Here is a 24,760-nt window from a genome sequence, read left to right as displayed (position 1 = left end):
AAGTTTTTTTTTAAGGGATCTTTTGAAAATGGTAAGACAGGTTAATTCTCTGATGGAAAGGGGGATGTTTTTAAGCAGCCACTGTAAAACGTTTTTTCGGTATAGTTGAGGGTCTGGATTTGGGAATAATTAGAGTAAATTCAGTTGTAGAGCATAGGTCTGCATTTCTCCAGACATTTCTTCGCCTCTTGCGCAGCGGTCTTTTAGTGCACATTAATCAGGAGCTTTGCTTTTGCAACTCTAATGAGTGAGATGGCCCAGTATTAAAACTTAACCTGGAGGTACCATGTTCGTAACACTAAAGGGCGGTAGATGTCCTTTTGTAAGGCATTAATCCTCATTATTCATACTGACTTATTACACTGACTCATTACTCACACTGACTTACATCTACTTTCCTAAAGTTGGCAACACTGTGACGTATCTTGCGAACCCCTCTCCAATTTGATCTATACAGAAAATTTCATGAACTTTCATTTTCTCAGTTATTGATGACAGAATAGATTGGTTTCATACATTTCTGGATGTATAAAACATATTTGCAACGATTATATTCAAGTTGAATGTATGATTGAAAATTTGTTGGTGGAATTTATAAGCTTTTATATTCTTTTAGTACAGGGAAAATGGGTGATGACCTCACAACATAATGTTACAGAATTGCCAATTTGCACCGTGTTTGATTGATTGAACCTTCAAAAACTCTATACTTTCTTATTTTTTAATCGGTTTTTGCTCAATCAGTTTTTACCCTGAACTTCCGGGGGCTTCGCCCCGTAGATGTTCATCTAACCTTAATTAAATGCCTAAAACCCCTGACCCGACCCGGGGCTGTGCCCTTGGACCCCACGCCAATTTACGCTCCACTTGCTTTGCTCGCTTTACTCTACCTGATCGTTAATACTTTAGCCCCCTCCCCACTTTGAAAAAACGTTGGCAGGGCCTGCGTAACATATAAGAGTGCTGGTGATTCCGAGTTTTTTTCTGCCCCCCCCTAACGTTTTTGGTAGAGGATAGTTCCTGGTTCTCAATATTACCTTCCAATAATAAAAAAACGCAATATAAATATATGTTTTGAAAAGGGAATAGAGATGGGATAAGAGGAGGGAATCATATGCCTAGTATAGGAGAGAGTTGAAGACGTTTTGAAGTATAAAGCCGTCATGAAGTGACTTTGTAATTGCTTGCAATTAGTTTTTTCTCACATAATTATATGGCATTGCAGAAAATGAAAGAAGAACTAGAAAGGAAGAAACAAACAAACAAAAACACTAACAAACACACAAATTGAGAAAGATAGAAAGAAAGAAAGAAAGAAAGAGCAAAACATTATTGAAGAAAGGAGAGAAAGAAAGATATGAAGGAAAAGTTGGAAGATATATCTTTGGCAAGCTCTGTCTCCTGTTCAAAAGTGATTCACGCATATAGCGCATGCGCAGCAGCTTTGTAAGGTAATTGAGACCCAGGAACTATCTTCTACCGTTTCTGCTCTTTACGCCACTGCTCCCTCGTCCCTCGCATTTCGTCACCCCCGGTCAAGAAAAGAAATCGCCGCCCCTGGATGCCAGAATGATGACATTGAGCATGATTACAATTTTGGATAAAAAATAATCAAACAAATTATTTGTTCCGAGGTCATATTTAATCCAATTTTTGAAAGGTTTATCCACCAGCATGTTGTTGAATACTATATCCAATTATGCGGGGATTTTGTTGATTACGAGCAGAACTGATGATCATGGCAGCCTGTGATATTCTATAATAAAACTAGATGCTATCTAGACCAGGCCTTCTCAACTGGCGGCGCGCGCGCCACTTGTGGCGCTTGCGGTCAGTCGGAGTGGCGCGCGACTGTTGCAACAACAAAACAAAAAACAGAAAAAAAGAGAATATATATTTTATAATTAAATACTCAGCTAAATCAAGAAGTTGCAGTCGAATTCGAGCCCTAAATGCCTGTTTTATTAACAAACAGGAAGAAAGGGGGAATTTATCGTTTTTACCATTTTATACGAATTTAAAAGCTCTGAACAACAATTAGCTTACGATGAGATATTTCAACATTGCCAATATCTGGAAACATCTCGTTTTCGTTTGTTTAATTTCACTTTATTTTGACATTTCCCGTGTTTGTTGCACACAAAAAAACTACATATAAATATACCTCCAGTGTAATTTTACTCAGGAATTTTACTAATTTTTTCACATCAATATGAAATTATGATTGATTATATTGTGGAATGAAATGGTGCTAAAACTGCCCCATTTGGGCCTTTAGAAAGCCTTAAATCAACGAGCTTCAGGGGGCTCAGCCCCCTGCTACCCCTGTTAGGGCTTCGCCCCTGGACCCCACCCATTTTCGGCTCGGTCACTACGCTCCCTCGCAGCACAGTCGATCTTACAGGGTGGCACTTCAACTACAAATTCTTTTCGTTTTGGCACTTCTAATAAACTAGTTGAGAAGGCCTGATCTAGACAGTACTTCAACAGAAAGCTGGATAGAGACACTACGTCACATCAAGCTACGAGAAAGTATATCATCATCTTACAGAATTCTGCTCGAATACCGCTTTGAAATCAGGTAGGCCCAATAGCCCTTACGTTATGCCTGTTGCACATGAGTCGTCTTTCTGATTGCGTCAGTTTGTGATTGTACTGATAATGATATCGATTATTTAGGAGCGCTAAAACAAAAAGGACTTTTTCGCTTTCCAAGTAACAGAATGTGAAGAGAGCAACTTAAAACTCATAAATAGGTCAATCTTACTTTATTACTGAGGAAAGTGGTATTTTTTAAGGGATCTTTTAAAAATGGTAAGACAGGTTAATTTTTTGATGGAAAGGGGGATATTTTCGAAGCAGCCACTGTAAAACGTTTTTTTCGGTATAGTTGAAGGTCTGGATTTGGGACTAATTAGAGTAAATTCAGTTGTAGAGCGTTGGTCTGCATTTCTCCAGACATTTCTTCGCCTCTTGCGCAGCGGTCGTTTAGTGCACATTAATCAGGAGCTTTGCTTGTGCAACTCTAATGAGTGAGATGGCCCAGTATTAAAACTTAACCGGGAGGTACCATGTTCTTAACACTAAAAGGTGCTAGATGTCTTTTGGTAAGGCATTAATCCTCATTACTCATACTGACTTATTACACTGACTCGTTAATCACACTCACTTACATCTACTTTCCTAAAGTTGGCAACACTGTGACGTATCTTGCGAACCCCTCTCCAATTTGGTCTTTACAGACAAATTCGTGAACTTTCATTTTTTGAGTTTTTGATGACAGAATAAATTGGTTTCATACATTTCTGGATGTATAAAACATATTTGCAACGATTATATTCAAGTTGAATATATGATTGAAAATTTGTTGGTGGAATTTATAAGCTTTTATATTTCTTTAGTACAGGAAAAATGGGTGATGGCCTCACAATAATTGTTACAGAATTGCCAATTTGCACCGTGTTTGATTGATTGAATCTTCAAAAACTCTATACTTCCTTATTTTTAATCGGTTTTTGTTCAATCGGTTTTTACCCTGAAGTTTCGAGGGCTTCGCCCCATGGATGTTCATCTGACCTTAATTAAATGCCTAAAACCCCTGACCCAACCCGGGGCTGTGCCCCTGGACCCCACGCCAATTTACGCTCCACTTGCTTCGCTCGCTTTGCTCTACCTGATCGTAAATACTTTAGCCCCCCTCCCCACTTTGAAAAAAACGTTGGCAAGGCCTGCGTAACACCTAAGAGTGGTGGTGATTCCGAGTTTTTTCTTCCCCCCCCCCTAACGTTTTTGGTAGAGGATAGTTCCTGGTTCTCAATATTACCTTCCAATAATAAAAAATGCAATATAAATTTATCTTTGAAATAATTTAAACAAACACAATATAAATATATGTTTTGAAAAGGGGATATAGGTGGGATAAGAGGAGGGAATCATATGCCTAGTATAAGAGAGAGTTGAAGACGTTTTGAAGTATAAAGCCGTCATGAAGTGACTTTGTAAATGCTTGCAATTAATTTGTTCTCACATAATTATATGGCATTGCAGAAAATGAAAGAAGAACTAGAAAGGAAGAAAGAAACAAACAAACACACTAACAAACAAACAAATTGAGAAAGATAGAAAGAAAGAAAGAAAGAAAGAGTGAAACATTATTGAAGAAAGGAGAGAAAGAAAGATATGAAGGAAAAGTTGGAAGATATATCTTTGGCAAGCTCTGTCTCCTGTAAAAAAAAAGTGGTTCACGCATATCACGCATGCGCAGCAGCTTTGTAAGGTAATATTAAGACCCAGGAACTATCCTCTACCGTTTCTGCTCATTACGCCACTGCTCCCTCGTCCCTCGCATTTCGTACCCCCGGCCATGAAAAGAAATCGCCGACCCTGGATGCTAGAATGATGACATTGAGCATGATTACAATTTTGGATAAAAATAATCAAACAATTTGTTCCGAGGTCATATTTTACAATTTTTTAAAGTTTTATCCACCAGCAAGTTGTTGAATAATTATGCGGTGATTTTGTTGTTCACGAGCAGATGATCATGGCATGATGTGATATTCTATAATAAAACTAGATGCTATCTAGTCAGTACTTCAACAGAAAGCTGGATAGAGACACTACGTCACATCAAGCTACGAGAAAGTATATCATCATCTTACAGAATTCTGCTCGAATACCGCTTTGAAATCAGGTAGGCCCAATAGCCCTTACGTTATGCCTGTTGCACATGAGTCGTCTTTCTGATTGCGTCAGTTTGTGATTGTACTGATAATGATATCGATTATTTAGGAGCGCTAAAACAAAAAGGACTTTTTCGCTTTCCAAGTAACAGAATGTGAAGAGAGCAACTTAAAACTCATAAATAGGTCAATCTTACTTTATTACTGAGGAAAGTGGTATTTTTTAAGGGATCTTTTAAAAATGGTAAGACAGGTTAATTTTTTGATGGAAAGGGGGATATTTTCGAAGCAGCCACTGTAAAACGTTTTTTTCGGTATAGTTGAAGGTCTGGATTTGGGACTAATTAGAGTAAATTCAGTTGTAGAGCGTTGGTCTGCATTTCTCCAGACATTTCTTCGCCTCTTGCGCAGCGGTCGTTTAGTGCACATTAATCAGGAGCTTTGCTTGTGCAACTCTAATGAGTGAGATGGCCCAGTATTAAAACTTAACCGGGAGGTACCATGTTCTTAACACTAAAAGGTGCTAGATGTCTTTTGGTAAGGCATTAATCCTCATTACTCATACTGACTTATTACACTGACTCGTTAATCACACTCACTTACATCTACTTTCCTAAAGTTGGCAACACTGTGACGTATCTTGCGAACCCCTCTCCAATTTGGTCTTTACAGACAAATTCGTGAACTTTCATTTTTTGAGTTTTTGATGACAGAATAAATTGGTTTCATACATTTCTGGATGTATAAAACATATTTGCAACGATTATATTCAAGTTGAATATATGATTGAAAATTTGTTGGTGGAATTTATAAGCTTTTATATTTCTTTAGTACAGGAAAAATGGGTGATGGCCTCACAATAATTGTTACAGAATTGCCAATTTGCACCGTGTTTGATTGATTGAATCTTCAAAAACTCTATACTTCCTTATTTTTAATCGGTTTTTGTTCAATCGGTTTTTACCCTGAAGTTTCGAGGGCTTCGCCCCATGGATGTTCATCTGACCTTAATTAAATGCCTAAAACCCCTGACCCAACCCGGGGCTGTGCCCCTGGACCCCACGCCAATTTACGCTCCACTTGCTTCGCTCGCTTTGCTCTACCTGATCGTAAATACTTTAGCCCCCCTCCCCACTTTGAAAAAAACGTTGGCAAGGCCTGCGTAACACCTAAGAGTGGTGGTGATTCCGAGTTTTTTCTTCCCCCCCCCCCCTAACGTTTTTGGTAGAGGATAGTTCCTGGTTCTCAATATTACCTTCCAATAATAAAAAATGCAATATAAATTTATCTTTGAAATAATTTAAACAAACACAATATAAATATATGTTTTGAAAAGGGGATATAGGTGGGATAAGAGGAGGGAATCATATGCCTAGTATAAGAGAGAGTTGAAGACGTTTTGAAGTATAAAGCCGTCATGAAGTGACTTTGTAAATGCTTGCAATTAATTTGTTCTCACATAATTATATGGCATTGCAGAAAATGAAAGAAGAACTAGAAAGGAAGAAAGAAACAAACAAACACACTAACAAACAAACAAATTGAGAAAGATAGAAAGAAAGAAAGAAAGAAAGAGTGAAACATTATTGAAGAAAGGAGAGAAAGAAAGATATGAAGGAAAAGTTGGAAGATATATCTTTGGCAAGCTCTGTCTCCTGTAAAAAAAAAGTGGTTCACGCATATCACGCATGCGCAGCAGCTTTGTAAGGTAATATTAAGACCCAGGAACTATCCTCTACCGTTTCTGCTCATTACGCCACTGCTCCCTCGTCCCTCGCATTTCGTACCCCCGGCCATGAAAAGAAATCGCCGACCCTGGATGCTAGAATGATGACATTGAGCATGATTACAATTTTGGATAAAAATAATCAAACAATTTGTTCCGAGGTCATATTTTACAATTTTTTAAAGTTTTATCCACCAGCAAGTTGTTGAATAATTATGCGGTGATTTTGTTGTTCACGAGCAGATGATCATGGCATGATGTGATATTCTATAATAAAACTAGATGCTATCTAGTCAGTACTTCAACAGAAAGCTGGATAGAGACACTCAGTCACATCAAGCTACGAGAAAGTATATCATCATCTCACAGAATTCTGCTCGAATACCGCATCAAAATCAGGTAGGCCCAATAGCCCTTACGTTATGCCTGTTGCATATAAGTCGTCTTTCTGATTGCGTCAGTTTGTGATTGTACTGATAATGATATCGATTATTTAGGAGCGCTAAAACAAAGAGGACTTTTTCGCTTACCAAGTAACAGAATGTGAAGAGAGAAACTTAAAACTCATAAATAGGTAAATCATACTTTATTATTGAGGGAAGAAGTATTTTTTTGAAGGGATCTTTTGAAAATGGTAAGACAGGAAAGGGGGATATTTTCGAAGCTGAGTTGAGGGTCTGGATTTGGGAATAATTAGAGTAAATTCAGTTGTAGAGCGTAGGTCTGCATTTCTCCAGACATTTCTTCGCCTCTTGCGCAGCGGGCTTTTAGTGCACATTAATCAGGAGCTTTGCTTTTGCAACTCTAATGAGTGAGATGTATGGTGGCCCTGGAGGGACATCGCGAATAGACGAAATCGCGAATTATTCACGACAAAATTGGCGACGAAATTCACGACGTCGTCAATTTCGTCGTGTATAATTGGCGATAACATTCACGACGAGATTCACGGCTGGCTGGTTTCGTCGCCAATTTCGTCGTGAATAATTCGCATTTTCGTCTACTGGCGACGTTGTGAATTTTATCGCCAATTATTCACGACGAAATTGACGATATCGTGAATTCGTCGCCAATTTCGTCGTGAATAATTCGCGATCTCATCTATTTGCGATGTCCCTTCAGGGCCACCATAGAAATGGCCCAGTATTAAAACTCGTAATGGGAGGTCCCGTGTTTGTAACACTAAAGGGCGCTAGGTGTCCTTTGGTAAGGCATTAATCCTCATTTACTCATACTGACTTATTACACTGACTCATTACTCACACTGACTTTAATACATCTACTTTCCTAAAGTTGGCAACACTGTGACGTATCTTGCGAACCCCTCTCCAATTTGGTCTGTGCAGAAATTGTCATGAACTTTCATTTTCTCAGTTATTGATGACAGAATAGATTGGTTTCATACATTTCTGGATGTATAAAACATATTTGCAACGATTATATTCAGGGTGAATGTATGATTGAACATTTTTTGATGGAATTTATAAACTTTTAAAGTTTGTAAAGTCGTTTAGTACAGGGAAAATGGGTGATAACCGTGTTTGATTGATTGAATCTTCAAAAACTCTATACTTTCTAATTTTTATTCGGTTTTTGCTCAAACTTTCACTGACCCGTTCCTCTCATTCTTCTGTTTTCATTTTGTTTAACAACTCAATATCAGGGGGACTTCCCCTTTTAGAAAATTGAGTAAATTGGTACAAATAGGAGGTTAAAAAACACAATTGTTTATTGGGAATATTATACCACCACTAGCTAATGTATGTTTACCCAATTTCGGGTACATTTTACCAAACAAACATGCTCAAATTATAATGGCTCATACCCAAGCATGAATTTGAAACAGTTAGTGTTTTGAAAGTAGTTAATAATTTGGGAAGGTAAGTTTAAAGATAATCTTGAGTTCTGGTAAATATAGAAAATAAATTCTCACAGAATCCAACGAAATTTACACAAAAAGTTCAATATTACAAATAAATGACATGTGCAAAATAATTTTGGTAAAAAATGTATAGTGGCTAAGAAATGAGCATAATATGAAGATAAGGAAATCTGCTGCAGGATAAACAATCCAGAATAAATCGTAGCAATTTTCTCTCAAAATACGATTCCCATACCAGAGCTCACTGAGATTAGCTTTACGTAAGTATGAGTAATGTTTCAAGGTAGTATATATGTCAAGCACTGTTTTTAGATCATTCTTTAAATTCAATTTCTAAATATTTTCTGTGCCATGATAGCATGTTAAAGACATTATATTCTCCTACTTCTATTCTTTGGAAAAATGGAACTATTCGTTGAATCATTATTATCGCATTATCAAGGAGGGTGGGGGTAAAGACAGCAGTGCAGAAGGGAACGGGAACAACGTCTTTTAACAGGGCATTCAAAACATACTCAGTTGTTTGATTTCAGAAAGCGGAGAATATGATTGAATGGAGACATTCGGCAGCCTTCCGCCTTGCATTCATCACAGTAAACCGCAATTCCCGTATTTTAGGGCAGCCTGCCGTCTCACTGCCCGTTATTTTTGGCTTGATTTGTTCCTTCAGTTTCCGTTATAACTATATATATTGTTCGATTTCGGCTTTCTTTTCATTCTTGATGAGTGGGAAAAGTAACGTTTCAGTACGTCACTATTCTATGCTGACATTCTTAATTGTGTTGCAATGTCACTGTAACTTTGACCAAATGATCAAAATGTGTCATGTTTATTCTATTTTCCTCAGACTTTGAAAATGGCGTCAAAAACCATGATTGCTCTCTACTTTCTGATTGCCTTGGCCGTGGCAGCAAGTGTTTTTGTCCAGGAAGATGAGATCGAAAATTCCGCTGCGTTGAGTGCCGAGGAGAACCATATCAGCGGTAAGCAATTTATTTATAATGGTATTAACCAACTAAACGAATACGATTTCTTCTTTTTTCACCTAAAGCAATACCAATAGTCGTATGCTTGTGCGGTCACCTATTGAAATGTGCCAATATGGCAATGATGTTTTGACATAATCCGACCAGATTTGTAGAAAGTTTGCACTTTTAGAAAGATACTTTTTATCACTTCTTATCCTGGCCGATGATATTTAGTGATAACTTTAATTACCAACCAAGTTTTGTTTGATTAGATTTGACTTATTGATTTATTATTGTTTCGGTTATTTTGTTGTCTTTTATTTTTGTATTGCAGTTACAGAGGATGGAGTTTGTGATGGTCTGAGTGGAAATGCAAAAGATTTGTGTCTGCATGGCGGAGGTATGAACAATATTTCCAAATCTAAAGAAAAATGCATACGACATAAAATGCTCCTTCTATGAATGATAATAATCCACCTCTCAATTTTTTGATTCGACACCTCTAAAAGTCAAGGAAGACAAACTTGTAAAGTGGGCAAGATAATATTTCTTCCGCTGTAATCTATATACCTCCGTTACCATCCTCAAAATGATCGATGACATTTTTAACGTAATGATTAAGTTGATGATAACAATACTTTTAAAGATAAAGACCAGTTATGGTCATGCATTGCATTGTGAAAGAAACGTTGTGGAATCGATCAGAAAAGGTTGATCATCTAGCATATAAGTATTGGTGTGTACTGCAAGGTTCTGGAATCATCAAAATGATAAGAAATTTGGCCCAGTCTTCGTGAAGTTACAAGCCCTGCACACAGAAAGATGTATATGGGACTATACGCACACGTGCGCGACACATGCGTTTATCTCTCACACACCAATAGATAAACTAATTTACCAAATATATCAATTAGTAGGCGGTTTCCCGGCAAAATTTGTATCATCATGTATTAGTCAAAACATATTCTTTCACATGATTGGTGATAAGAGCTTCCATTTAATTTTTTGATATTGGGGCGTTTCCAACGGTGACACGACATTTGCTCCTGCGACAATTGCTCCGGGCTTTATTTCGTCTAAGATGTAGGGTTAGGGTTAGGGTTTCAATAGGGTTTTATGTTAGGTTTAGGGTAGGGTATAGTGTTGAATCCAGGGTTGAAGTTAGCCATTCGATTAGTGTATGAAATTTACAGCGGAGCAATTGTCGCCGGAGCAAATGTCATGGAATCGTTTCGAACACTGGTCTTTACTTTTAACGCTGATATATGATTCGTGGATGTCCAGTACAGGCATAAACAATGTTATTGGTAATATTGACGATGGTCATGATCACCGGCATTGTAATTATAAATTAGTGTGTTGTTTTAAAGACTATAAATTAAGTAGTACTCGACAAGCTTGACACAAGAAGGCTTTTAAGTGCGGTAATGTTTAAACAAGCATGCATCTTCCCATTTTTACCTCTTATATTCAAAATTGTACCAAACTCTACACTGCTTTAAAGCCCAAGTCCACTCCAAAATAACTTACTTTCAATAGAACCAGAAAAATCAGACAAACCAATCAAAAAAAGTCTGAGCAAAATCAGATAACTAATAAGAAAGTTATGAATTTTTAATGACATTAAAAACTTTGAAAATCACTACACAAATTGGCAACTCACTCATGAGTCTGCGACGTATGGTCCTCACTATCCACTAATTATTTTCTTTATATTGATAATATAAATTTCCTATTTTCACCCTAAGAATCATATTTCTTCACTCCAGCATCCAAGTTAGATTGTAGTATTTTTTGATGTGTGGATGCACAAATAAAGAGTAATTTATGTCCAGTTAAATCATGAAAATTTTTGATAAACTATTTATATAAAAATCAATAATTATGAAATACAATATTCAGAAAATAGTATCAATTCTTCAAAATTCATAAAAGTTTTTGGGAAATGTCATGCACGCAATATGATACAAATCATATAACCTGGGCAAAGGCATTGGGAAATCAAGTTTTGGGGGATAAAAAGGGAAATTAATGGGATTAAACTATATAAAGCAATTGATAAGTTGTGAGGACATGACGTCACAAACTGATAACCATCTTGGCAAATTGTGTTGTGATTCTCATTGCTCCATAGTTTTACATACTTTTTCAAAAATTCATAACTTTCTTATTAGTTATCCGATTTTGCTCAAACGTTTTTTGATTGGTTTGTCTGATTTTTCTGCTTTTATTGTAAGCAAGTTATTTTTGGAGTGGACTTGCCCTTTAAGAGTGCATATATTATACATAATTATCCCGCTAGCAGAATCACACCATATCATATAACACTACTGTTTCTGAAATGCAATCGGTGCATGCGCATTGTAAGGATACAGCAAAAAAATAACTTAGAAGATAATTATATGTTTAATAAATCTTTATATTGTCCCTTTTCTTTATTACAGCTCAGGGGAAATAAGCGCATCGAAAAGTTCGTGAAGCATACTAGTTGGATCTTTTCCATGTGCCTGTGGTCACACGTCTTCTCTGTTTGTTGAGACCTTTGTCAAATCGATGCGAGAAAAAAAAATCATCGGTGATCAGCCATCACTGACCTTAATCCTAACCCCAACGAATTCATAACTTTGCCTCTAAAATATAAAAAAAATCAATAACTATATCTAGTCCATTTTGAATCTCGTTTCAAAAGTAAAGTATCAATATGCTTATATAAAGCCCAATATAGTTTTGTGTTGACAACAGGTTCGTCAATTCACTAGAAATTTGATTGTTGATATAATGCATTAAAGAGTACAATTTTGTACATGTGCTCCATAATTTATGTAGAAAAAAACGTGCAAAGGAAACCATTGAGGTGTATACATCAATAAGAATCAATGATCTAAATTCTAAACAGTATGTTCCGATTGTAAATTGTCAAATTTTTGATCAGCAGCTTCATTCTCTGACACATTGTGCACAAAAGGGTCTCATTAAATGCAATGACGTAATAATTCCTCCTCGGGTAATTTACTTTTGTTCATGTCGTGAAAGGAGTAACTATGAAAAGTAGAGAGGAGAGAGAGATGGGGAGAGATATAAATATGGAGCAGGCATATCAGAGAGGTAGAGAGAGAGATTGTGGAAATCTTATAGAGAAGAGGATATGAGAGAGAGAGAGAGAGAGAGAGATAAGATAGAAAGAGGGAGAGAAAAGAATAAGCATGGAGCAGGCATATAAATAGAGAGAGATAGAGATTGAAGCAAGTCTGTATAGGAAATACGAGAGAGAGAGAGAGAGAAACAGATGAGGCAGGGAGATCTCTATAATGTTCAGTTTATCAGTTAAATGCAACCATTGAGTTTGAAATGATAAATTACATGCTTTTAAATAATAATAATAATACAAAACTATTATAATAAAGATAACACTACTAGGCCTACTAATAATACTGTCAAGAATAATTATTATAAACAATATCGAGTATTAAACCCCACCCCTCCATCCCTCATTCTCTTTTTTCTCTCCCACCCCCTCCTTCTCTCTGTCTCTCCCTGTCTCGTTTCCTCTACCTCTCTCTCTCTCAAATCTCTTCTCTCCTTCACTCTTCTACAAATCACTTTGAGGAAAGAACACCCTAGGATTCTCCTTGGTCAAACTTGATGTGCCAACAGAAAAAGAAACTAACTAACCCTAACTGTCGGAATTCCGTTATGTGTAAACTAAACCACAATATATAGGCCCTACTTCTTTTAATGTGACGAATTAACAGACTGTAAAAACATGGTGGTAAAATTTTACCCAGTGTTCGACTTTAAAAAATGCAACATGCATGTTTGGTGGGTAGAATTTCACAGCTGTGCTAAACAAAATTAAATTTACCCAAAATAGGGCAGTGTTTTACCCAACAAACATAATATGTTCTCTTTGTAGCTCATATTGGGTACATATTTTTTACCCCACTTATTTACAGTGTAAAAAAAACCCTACCCTTTCTCTTATATATGTTTTAAAATCTTGATAATAATATACCAGCTCCGTCATTAGAGTACGATTCAACCAAACCGTTTACAATGACACAAACAACTTACACATACAGAGGCATTTTAGGAGATAGATCAAATGCTGTTAATAAAGACATATGTCAGCAACCTTTCCAGCAGGACGGTTAGCAAACAATGTCTACTGATAGAGCTTAAAGTGTACAAATGTACTTTGACAGTGATAAACATTAGAATGTAAATGTAACTTTTAATGCACAAACATTTCCATAAAGATATTTTTCAATGCACTATGTAGAACAAATTAAGGTGAGAGATACCTGGTATAAAACGTGCAATTGCCTGTAGTTTAAATGCTGAACAAATTCAAATTCAAACTCAAATTCAAAATCAAACTCAAATTAAATTTCAAGCTTTATTGATTCCAATCCAAACAGATAGGATCATGATAATGAGTAAATGAAAGCATGTGTAATTGAGCCCACTTGTGACCAAAAAAAAAGTTTTTACACAAATTAAGTTGCAAGCAATAAATCTCCCCCCCCCCCCACGAAACTTTTTTTTTTTAAATCACCACCAAGAAAAACGACAAGTAACAATCCCAACTTGATAGAAAAAATTGATGCACATCTGAAATAACAATTATCCCCAATACATATCCTTTGTTATATTCAAAATTACTGTAAAGTTACCTTTTTATTTTTATTTCTTAAATCTCTAGTGGTATGATCCTCGGTGGGGTGCGAAAGGTCCCGGGTTCGAATCCCGAATCACAGCAAGGTGACATTATATCAAAAAACCATATCATAAAATCATAACCACACAACAGTAACAACATTATGAATTCGAGGAAAAAAATGTCTGTGCAATTTGCAGATTGACTTAGTTTTTTTTTAATCAGAAATCATCATTCTACAGTTCATTCCTTTGCGCATGCACATAATTTACATTAACATACATGAATATGTATAAGGTTCGTAACATAAACATGAATGTATTTTACACTATTTCGAAAGAAAGGTGATGCTGATACCGATGATTATATTCCTTTGCATTGAAACATATCAAGAACAAATTTTGTTCAGATTTATCATATCAAAACATAAATCATTTGATGACAGAATTTATGTAAAACAATTATTTAATAAATTCAACAATTGGATATTTCAGCCCCCCCCCCCCCAAAAAAAAAATATATATATATATATATATTTACTTTACTATAAATTATTAAATGACGATGCAGCATTAATCTATAGCAAAAAAAAATAGAATTATCAAGAATCATAATAACTAGAATTGAAGTCCTGTTACAAGAATATATACAACTGTCTACTGCCCTCTTTTGAGAGCTGGAGGTGAATGTGTATCACAATTTTAATGTCATTTAAAATTTAAAAAAATCAATATTCACTCCGGTCGACGATCTATCTATCTCTCTATCAGGCTATAGTTCATGCAGACGTTGGACAAAGCCCTCCTCATAACATTTCAGTCGACGATGGCAATGGTCAAAGACGGCCTATCAGCAACTCCTAAAACTCGAATTCAAGTCCAGAGCCAGCCATTTCCTTATTGTACAGCTCGTCAAATCGCTTGTTCTGTTCGTCAGTGAAATAATTCTTCCAGTCTCCAACCACACCTTGTGAGGAATTGAATGTAGGATGATAAAAGGAAAATAGAAAGAAAGAAAGAAAGATAGCAAGAAATGAAAGAATAAATAATGAAAGGGGTAAAAATAAGTATGAACATAACACAAAATATTATATAGAGAGAATGGGTTAGAGATAAATAATGCTAGCTAAAAGTGGAAGGAGGGGATACAGAAAATCAATTTTAAAATATATTTTTTATTTATAATATCACAGTCTCATTTAATAATTTTTTTAAAGGATATAAGCCCGGCATAAGATAAGAGAAAGACCACACGGAACAAGAAAAACATCAAGACAACACAAGCCCAGAGATTGGACACTGAATTTGGATGTCAAAGATAAGCTATATTAGTGGTTTAAAATCATGATGGTCAAGGTTTTAACCCGCGGTACCAGAAAATACCAACGGACTGTGGCCACAAAAGAAGAAGAAAAGTGCTCATACCCCCCCCCCCCCCCAACACTGAACGAAATATCGGCCGGCGCGATGTTCAAATTTTTGGGGGGCAAAAAAAGAAAAGAAAAGTGTTCTCGTCTACGACTCGTTCAATATTGACATAGCTCGAGCAATAGATTCTTGTATCACGCTCAAATCCGTCCAATATTATATAATAATTGATGTGATCTTCTATACCTTTCCTCGTAATAGAAGAGGGTTCAATCTAATTTACTCCAGTGTAGGGGGGGGGGGGTTAATTTCAATTTGTTTTGTATTTTGCCAATACCGTCTATTCATTCATCTGATACCTTTTCTCATGAATGAGGATGTACTTGGTTGTCCGAGTCCGGACTCCCGGTTGCCATTCTGTATCAGACTATCGGGATTTGATAAAGGGTTCTTCTTCATTGCCTTAAACGTAGAAGCTTCTGAGATGTTCTCGATGACGTCATCTGAAAGGGGCTTTCCCATGAATTCAGCTATCCGTCGTACGGCTCCTTGTAGGTCCTACAATTCGTATGAGGAATTAAGAATTATCTTATTTAACATTATCAAAAAAAATTCACCATTGAAATTATGATATATTTTGTTAATATGGTCTCAAGATTACAGACATTGTTATTGTTTCTATTACAAAACTAGCTTCGTATCTTTAGAAAAAGAGCTATAAAGTACGTATATTGTTGTTATTGTAATTATTATCATCGTTATCAGTATCATTATCAGTATCATTACTATTATTAGTACCAGAAGTAGTGGTATTAGTATTAGTAGTAGTATTAGTATTAGTAGTAGTAGTAGTAGTAGTAGTAGTAGTAGTAGTAGTAGTATATTAGTAGTAGTAGTGATATTATTATTATCATTATCACCATCATTATCTTATCGTCATCATCATCATCATAATCATTATTAGTATTATCATTCTTATTGTTGTTATTGTTCTTGTTGTTGAAAATATAAAACATAATGATTCCACGTAAAACTGAATCTAATACGTTTACCCAAAGATAGCTGTCATCTGTTAGGGGTCATATTCTAAGGGGGCTTTTCGCTGAAGGAGTAACTTGTCCAGCAAGGCAATAAAGGCACATTTGCCACTCTCCACCCAGGTGTTTAATGAGCACCTGATGGGAGTCATTTCTTGAAATGCTGTGCTGATAACGGCTGCCAGAGCTAAAGCGAGTTTTAATAATAATAATAATAACCAAACATTTTTGGAAGTGCATAAGGACGTTATATCATAATGCGCTATAGAGGAACGGCTTGATATGATAATTAGTTTTTATGACAGGGGGTATTGTCTTTTGCTATTAGATCCAAACCAATCCGAAATAGCGCCTTTTCATTTTGGTAACATAAAAGAATTGGCCGGTTGTAATTTTCATGTTGTAAATGTCCGGACCCTTTTATGGTACAAAGTTGAAATATATGTACTTCTGTCCTTCTATTTCAGTTATGCTTGCAAAATTTTCGACAAATTTACCCATACTTTTTAAATGATTGAAGTAAATAAAGAATATCATATTTTAGTGGATACAACGATACAACTCACCTTCTTCATATCTTCGTACTTGAGAAAGAGAACGTTTGGATGATTCCTTCTCTTCCACCATGGCAACACGTTTTCAAACCAAGATCCTTGAGGAGCTAAGGTAAAAATAATGCAATCGCAATGACTTTGAAGATATAATCTCAAAAGTTATTTCAATAATTATTGCCAAAATAATCTTGTTTGAAGCATGTGTTTTCAATGTACCCATATTTTAAAGCCATGCTGTACTAGCAGCATAACCGCAAAATCTCCTCTTACGCCACCTCAAGTCAGCAGTAGCAGTATGGTTCCGGGGCTCGCCGATTCCGTAGCTGCGCGCTGTTGGTTTTCGCATCGAATCCTTGGTCTGTAAAGTGGGAATTAAAGGGGGAAGTCCCTCGGGTAGCATCTTAGATTGTAGAGGGGAGTCACCACTTTTGCACGTTAAGAACACACTGCACTAGTCGTATAGGAGTAGTGGGGAACCCCGGTAAAGTGGTCCACCTGTGCACCCCAATCAGTTATATCGAGAGAAGACACACAAGGATTACAGTGATCCAGTTCACTTTTTACCTCCCACGCACAGGTTACACGAAATCATTAATAATAGTAATAATAATAATAATAATAATATATTATAGAAACATTGGTCAGATTGCGTAATACCTCATTAGTACGACCACACATTTCAATAAGTAATTGACAAAGCTTTTGAAATAGTCTTCGGCTGTATCTGCGATCACGTTCAGTTTTCATTTTTCAGAAAATTTCCCTTCTTGAGTATAAAATTCTAAATGACGACTTACCCCTGTTAGCTAGAAACTCTTCAAAGAACATATCCCAAGAATCATAGCTCGGCAGGGGTGGAATGTAATGGCAGAAATGGTAGTAGGAAACAGCCGTATCCTTTGGGTTCCGGGCTACGTAAATCACCTGCAAATCAACTCAATATTTTCGTAATGTTACCAAATTGTATTCATATGTAACTGTGAAGTGCCTAGATTATTTTATTTTATGCACCTTTTACGAATAATTTTATCCAAGTAGTCAGAATGCGAATTGCATACATTATAGATCATAATCCAGTGAAGAACCCAGGGAAGTGGGAATCATTCCAGCCCCAAATGTTGAAATTTCCCTACCCTGATCCAGCCCGTTGCTTGAATGGTTTCGTGGTTAACCTCGTGCGCAAGTTTTGTTGTTTAGAACCAGTAACCTTAGCGACGAGCGAATATGAATTTAACACTCCGGTAATTATCTGACACGGCCGGAGATTCTGGACTGTGACAAGGGTCTCGTTGGTGTGACTAAAGCGGGTTTCACACCGGGCCATACGTAGAACTGCGTAGTGTTGCGTACCGACTACGCCAAGCGTACGCTACCCTACGCTGGCTTTCGTAACTATACGCTGAGGGACGCAAAAGGGTACGTGACTTTCGGCATAAACACTAGACGCAGAAAGTACACATTGTTTACGTAAGTCTATCCATATGGCTCCGTTTAGTCTCATTTCACAACGCCCCCTATCGTCAGAGCATGGTCAGATTCAGCAGCCTAACATGTTAGCCTATGGACGTTTTTTTTTAAAAATCGTTAAAAAATTCATTTTTTTGTTTAAACGAAAAGCACATCCACCCCGACGTACGTTATCACTAGCTCTTTCATTGGAGCCCTCATGTCTCATTGACTTTTGAGAGTTCACCCACCGTAATTTTTCAAAATAGGTTGCAAGCTCGTCATTGCCTATAATACACATGTAAAACAAGTCTAACTTTGGACTCAGTTTACCAAGCGATTTGAAGATTATAGGTCGAGCACACGAAACATAAAAAGCATGAATTATCATAGATCACTTCTGCCTATTTCGTTTTGTCCATTTCATCCAACCCCCCACCGTAATTTTTCCATTTAGTAAAAGCAAACATTTTGCCGAGTTTAGCAAAAACATGAATATTCATGAACGGTCAGACAATACAGCCTTTTAGTACGTAACGTATAGTGAATGGGAATGTGCGATGATCCGTGTAGGAGGTAGAGGTCAGTGGTTTGTGCTGGCAATGTTCACGCGAGCGAAAATGAGACAATCGGAGCAATATGCCAACACTACGCTACTGTACGCCATGCCTACGAAATAGTACGCTACCCTACGCCAGTCCGACGAAGCAGTAAAAGCGTACAAAGGCGTCCTAGATTCTACCTGCACACAGTAAGCAACTATACGCAACTGTAAGCAAACCTATGTACCCTTTACGCCAGGCCTACGTAAACGTATGCAAACTTACGCCTGTTATACGCAATCGAACATGTAAGCACGCCAATTGCATATGCCGTAGGTACGCCTTCGCACAGGGTATGCAACCATTGGCCATTGTCCGCAAGCCTACGCATTTTACCTACGCAGGGACTATGTCGAAGCAATATTGTTTTCATGAATACGCAGCCTACGTTTGGCGTACTCGGTACGCCACACTACGCAAGTCTAAGCAGATCCGGTTTGAAAGGGGCTTAAGGTATTAAAATGTAGCCACAAATTTACCTTAGCTTTCGGATCATCGGTGCTGATATCCTCGGGTAGGAAAGGCGAATGGCAGTGAGATTTGAGTATCCTTGGTGACGCCATCTTTTCAGCCCTGTCGATTACTGGCGATGACTAAAATGACGTCACAATATAAGATTAGACATTATTAATTAAATAAGTATGATAATAGTCAACATGAATATAGTCAGTACGGAAATAGTCAAATCTTACAATTGTGAATTAACATGCTAAAATAAGGGGCCTTGAACCACCTGAATGGACTTACACCCACTTTACAAGGTGATTGCACGTACTCTCATTTTTTGTATTTATATGCGGATTGAAAAACATTAAACATTATGTGGATTGTTTTTTAACATGCTCTCATAATTTAGAAAGGTAGGCTATCCTCGTTTAAACCTCGTAGTAGACTACGCGACAGTTTTTAAATATTTTTTTCATGAGGACGTAATGTAATACGCTTTCGCTTCTTATATTATAACAAAGAGCAAAGTTTATAGGTCAGATTGGCATTTATATATATGTCGGTAATTGGTGGCTAGTTTTGTCGGTAATTGGCGGCCTCTTCACCCCCCCCCCCTCCCCACTGAAAAAAGTCTAGCGACGCCCCCTGATTGTACCTACCGATGGGTTTCGGTTGTCTTCCACGATCTCAAGGAATGGAACCGCCTTCATGACATGGGTGCCTTCCAGTTTGCTGAAATCACCGTCATGTTGAATTAACAGACACAGCTGCTCCACCCACGTTGTGCCTTGTACGTGAAAATAGAAATTGTCTTATTCAGGGGTGATAGTGAGCACTAAAAAAAAAAAAAAAAATTCCCCTCAACCACGCCCCCTTGAGTAAAAAATAGAAGAGGATTCGGGGGGGGGGAGACATCTAACACCATTCCCCCCAACAACAAAAAATTGGGAACAAAATAGGGGAAATAGGGGAGAATAGAGAAAAAATGGAAAATTCGGCGGAAAAAATCGGGAAGAAAAAAACGGGAAAAAATCAAGGATTTTTAAAATTTTTAAATCGGGTAATTCTCAGGCCTGCTTATTAATCGGCAAATCGTCGACTCGGAGCTCTGGCCCTAGCTATGGCTCGAACTGATAGGGTTTCATTATTATGTATGAAAAGTGCAGTGAAATTTACTTCTTCAAACACTTCCTAAAGTCCTGATCACTGTCCGATTGATTATTGAAATCACTTGCAACTGCATCGCTCTCATTGTCTTCTCTAGTCATTTCTCCTTTTCTTTCACAGTGAAATTCTTACATAACCAAGGAAAGAATTATCCAGACACAAGTGTTATCTGTATACTTTCGCTGCGCTGAGCGGGCGTACCTGCTATGTTTTCTCCTGCAGTGACGTCATATCCTATTGCGTAATACAGCTCCGAAACTGGGCTTTTTCTGAGCGGTCCGAGTTGTATTTTTAAAGCTAGATTCCAGAATTATTGATGGTTTCTAGGAAAAATCATTCATATTCGGAATGTCCGTCAAAAACTCGTCTACACGTCTTTTTTTCAACGGTAAGCCCGTTTTGATTGGAGGGGTCCTTTAAGTTGGACTTGACCTAAGGTAGTCCGTTTATGCCATGGCTGGCTGCTCTCACCAATCCTGGCATTAAACTCGCAAGTGTGTGCAAACTGTTACTTTAAATCTACAGGATTTACGTTTTTTGATAGTTCATTTGAGAAAAAATATTTAATCAAGTTCTATTTATAAGACTTGGGCTCAAACAATGGTAAGTAGTTTATACCCCCTATACAAACTATTAAACCAGATGTAAAATTAGATGAAAAAATGGCCTGCCATAATTCAAGTCCGATTAGAGTCGATCTTACCCGGCCCCTCCACTCAGTGTTATTTAGGGTATACGCATATGCATGTTTCCTCCTTTTGAAAACACCCCCTAAGTCCGGTGTGTAATTTTTTTTTTTTTTTGTATGTACGAGCCGGACGTTGGTGCGTGAAAAGTACCCCTGTACCGGACATTTTGATAACACGCATGGTATCCCTCCGTTCACGGAGTGAGGGAGGGGGGCCGGGCGATCTTAGGCTTTGTGAAGAGACTAGATGGGATATTTTCAATCGAGTTCTAAAGTCTCTGTTTTCTGTTGCCCACAATACTTACCTTTTTCCATAAACACACTTCTTTTTTGTTTTTTGACCTTCTACTTTTTCATTATAAATATCGTGCATTATTTGTCACTGATGGGAGTGAGATATTTAGTAATACTGCTGGTTACAACAGCCTTTGATTATGCTTCATTTAATGTATTAATGTAACTAATTTTAAGAACCTTTGAAAATTTGAGAGACTTAATATTACTGTTTGTATTATTGTATTTTACTTGCACTGTAAAAAAAACATGCACAATTAAGTCTGTGACTGCCTGTGTTGTTTTAATGGGCCTCTACTGATTGTCCGATTAGACGATTCATATTTAAGAACCAAGTTTCAATAACCTAGTTACATTTTTGCATGATTTCTAGACAAAATGATATTCACATTAAAGATAAAGACCAGTTATGGTCATGCGATTGCATTGTGAAAGAAACGTTGTGGAATCGACCAGAAAAGGTTGATCATCTAGCATACAAGTTGTTGTGTGTACTGCAAGGTTCTGGAATCCTCAAAATGATAATAAATTTGGCCCAGTCTTCGTAAAGTTACAAGCACTGCACACAGAAAGATGTATATGGGACTATGCACACATGCGCGACACTTGCGTTTATCTCTCACAGGCCAATAGATAAACTAATTTACCAAATATATCAATTAGTAGGCGGTTTCCCGGCAATTTTTTTATAATCATGTATTAGTCAAAACATATTCTTTCACATGATTGGTAATAAGAGCTTCCATTTCATTTTTTGAAATTGGGGCGTTTCCAATACTGGTCTTTTTTACCTTTAAAATCTTAAATTCTTAGGATCGCAATAAATCTGTATATCTACCTGACTTCGGAAAGGTCACAATAAACAGGTCATCGGGTCGACATTTGAATTCCCTGACGCGCTTCAGCACCGACAAGGGCATGAAGACAGGCATAATGACGCCTTCGTACTCGTAGCATGTCTGGACCACGCAATCGGGGACCTTTGATGAAAAACCTGAACTCATGTTGCTGCCTGTATCTGTATAAATACATAAAGAATCGAGACGAAGGAAAACTATTACTAAAATTACCTATCGAATGAAGTGGGTGGATGGTTTTTCCAGTAAAGGATATCTGTAATCATGAAAATGGATTATATATGTCTTTCCTATCGAGCACAGTGTTTTTTCTCACTATAAACGCACCAAATGCGCGGCCAGTTGCGGGGCCAACTGTTACCCCGGAATTTTGTGCGTTAACAGTGCTAGGCCAGGCCGCGGCCTGGCCTAGCACTGTAAACGCACAAAATTACGGGGCCCTTTTCTCACTGTAAACGGGGTCTAGGTCCACTCCAACAATAATTTGCTTTAAATAGATGCGGACAAATCAGACAAACCAATCAAAACAAGTTTGAGTGAAATTAAATAATTAATAAGGAAGTTATAAACAAAATTAAATATGAAAAACTATGGAACTTAGCTAATCACCACACAAATTGCCAATTTGGTTATCCGTTTGTGTCGTCATTGCCTCACTATTTTTGTAACTGCTTTATATATTTCTATCCCATTAATTTCCCTTTTTATCCCCCAAAACTTGTCATAATGCGTGCATGACATTTCACAAAATATTTTATGAACTTTTAAGTATTTTTCACGCGATAGTGTTATTTTGTATTGATTAACATTAATTCAATTTGTATTGTAAATTGCACAGTGTTAAATTGACAAATTCACACTGATTGTAAACTTCTCCAACACCCTAATGTGGGTGACATGAGAATAAAATTGTCATTGTCATTGCGCATTACTTTTGATTGAGCGTGTGATGTCACAATGCATATCTACCTGTACGGTACATGCGCACTGGCCTTTCAATTATATAGATAATAGTAATCTCGATAATTCGTAGCCTGTCTTTCACCTACGTAAGTGAATTATCTAGATAATAGACCAGTTCACGGTTAGCACATTACTGCAATGACCCCGAGTATCCACAGATGTTGAGATCCCACTTTGGACATTTTGAAATAATCACTCCTACAGCGATGGAGGTGCTACATAAATAGCCTTTGTTTCCCCTTTCAAAACAAAATTCCATCTGTGTAACATTGAGTGCATAAATGATTAATGATTACATAACATTTATGAGCACGTATTCAGTACTTCGTATCCGTGTATTTCTCAATTTGTTCTGCAATTACCGTTATCTGCTCATGCTCAGACTGCAACCGTAAACTGGCGTATTCAAGAAAGATCGGGAAAATTGCTGGTATCTCTTTGGTCTGACACCGCCCTGTGTTATTTTACACAGAAAACTGAATGTAGTACGTTTTACGGCATACAAAAAAAACGCCGCGGGTTTTCCCGCATCATATGTGAACGGTCGAGCCTTTAATAGACCAGTTCGAGGTTAGCACATGTCCCAAATGACCCCGTATATCCACAGATCTTCAAAACATGAAGAGGTCCCACTTTGTTCATTTTGAAATTATCACTCCTACAGCGATGGGGTGCTATATAAATAGCCTTTGTTTCCCCCTTTTCAAAAAACACTTCCACCAGTGTATAGTGGAGAGCACTGATCGTGCATAAATGAATAATTCGTCGCTGTTTTCACGAAGTGACGGTAGTGAAAAAAAATTGCATTCACTTTGCGTTACGATTTTCCTCACTACCGTCACTTCGTGAAAACAAGGACGAATTATTACATAACTTTCATGAGCACTCATCCAGTATTTTGTCTCCGTGTATTTCACAATTTGGTTTGCAATGGCCTTTACCTGCTCATGCTAAGACTGCAACCGTGCACTGGCTTTTTTGGTAAAATTTACCCAATATAGGGCAATGTTTAACCCAACAAACATTATATGTCCCCTTTGTAGCTTATATCGGGTACATATTTTTACCTCACTTATCTACAGTGTAGAAAAACTTACCCTTTCTCGGCCGCCTTCTTATATATGTTTTTAAAATCTTGGTAATAATAGAGTGCCTCCGTCATTAGAGTACGAATCAACCAAACCGTTTACAATGGTACACACAACTTACACATATAGAGGCATTTTAGGGGATAAGATAAAAGGCCGTTTATAAAAACATTTGTCAACAACCTTTTCGGCAGGACGTTCAGCAAACAATGTCTGATAGAGCTTGATATGTACATATCACGCACTTTGACAGTGATAAACATTATGGCCCGAATTCACAAAGTAGGTTTGTCGACAAACCTTGGTTTTCGTACGTCATATGACGCGTTTTACGC

The 24,760-nt window shown here is 37.2% G+C and overlaps 2 protein-coding genes across 2 annotated transcripts; one reads left to right on the top strand and one right to left on the bottom strand.

Annotated features, from left to right (window-relative positions):
• Positions 1–6,660: 6,660 nt before the first annotated feature.
• LOC115925908 lies at positions 6,661–12,251 on the top strand. Its single transcript, XM_030989953.1, has 4 exons — positions 6,661–6,807; positions 9,138–9,273; positions 9,593–9,658; positions 11,703–12,251. Exons 1-4 carry the CDS (start codon positions 6,691–6,693, stop codon positions 11,714–11,716), a joined length of 333 nt encoding a protein of 110 aa, XP_030845813.1. The 5' UTR covers positions 6,661–6,690; the 3' UTR covers positions 11,717–12,251.
• Positions 12,252–14,448: 2,197 nt separating this feature from the next.
• On the bottom strand, positions 14,449–24,542 carry LOC581227 (sulfotransferase 1C2). Its single transcript, XM_030990849.1, has 8 exons — positions 24,435–24,542; positions 22,356–22,535; positions 20,028–20,155; positions 19,401–19,514; positions 17,671–17,797; positions 16,886–16,980; positions 15,642–15,840; positions 14,449–14,881 (listed from the first exon to the last, which is right to left on the bottom strand). The coding sequence occupies exons 2-8, from the start codon at positions 22,519–22,521 to the stop codon at positions 14,775–14,777; spliced, it is 936 nt and encodes a 311-aa protein (XP_030846709.1). The 5' UTR covers positions 22,522–22,535; positions 24,435–24,542; the 3' UTR covers positions 14,449–14,774.
• Positions 24,543–24,760: the final 218 nt, after the last annotated feature.

This window comes from Strongylocentrotus purpuratus, unplaced genomic scaffold (genome assembly GCF_000002235.5).
Source record: "Strongylocentrotus purpuratus isolate Spur 01 unplaced genomic scaffold, Spur_5.0 spur5_scaffold_19, whole genome shotgun sequence".
NCBI lineage: Eukaryota > Metazoa > Echinodermata > Echinoidea > Camarodonta > Strongylocentrotidae > Strongylocentrotus > Strongylocentrotus purpuratus.
Note: the sequence above shows the minus strand (reverse complement) of the source record. Positions and strands in the feature narration are given on the sequence as shown.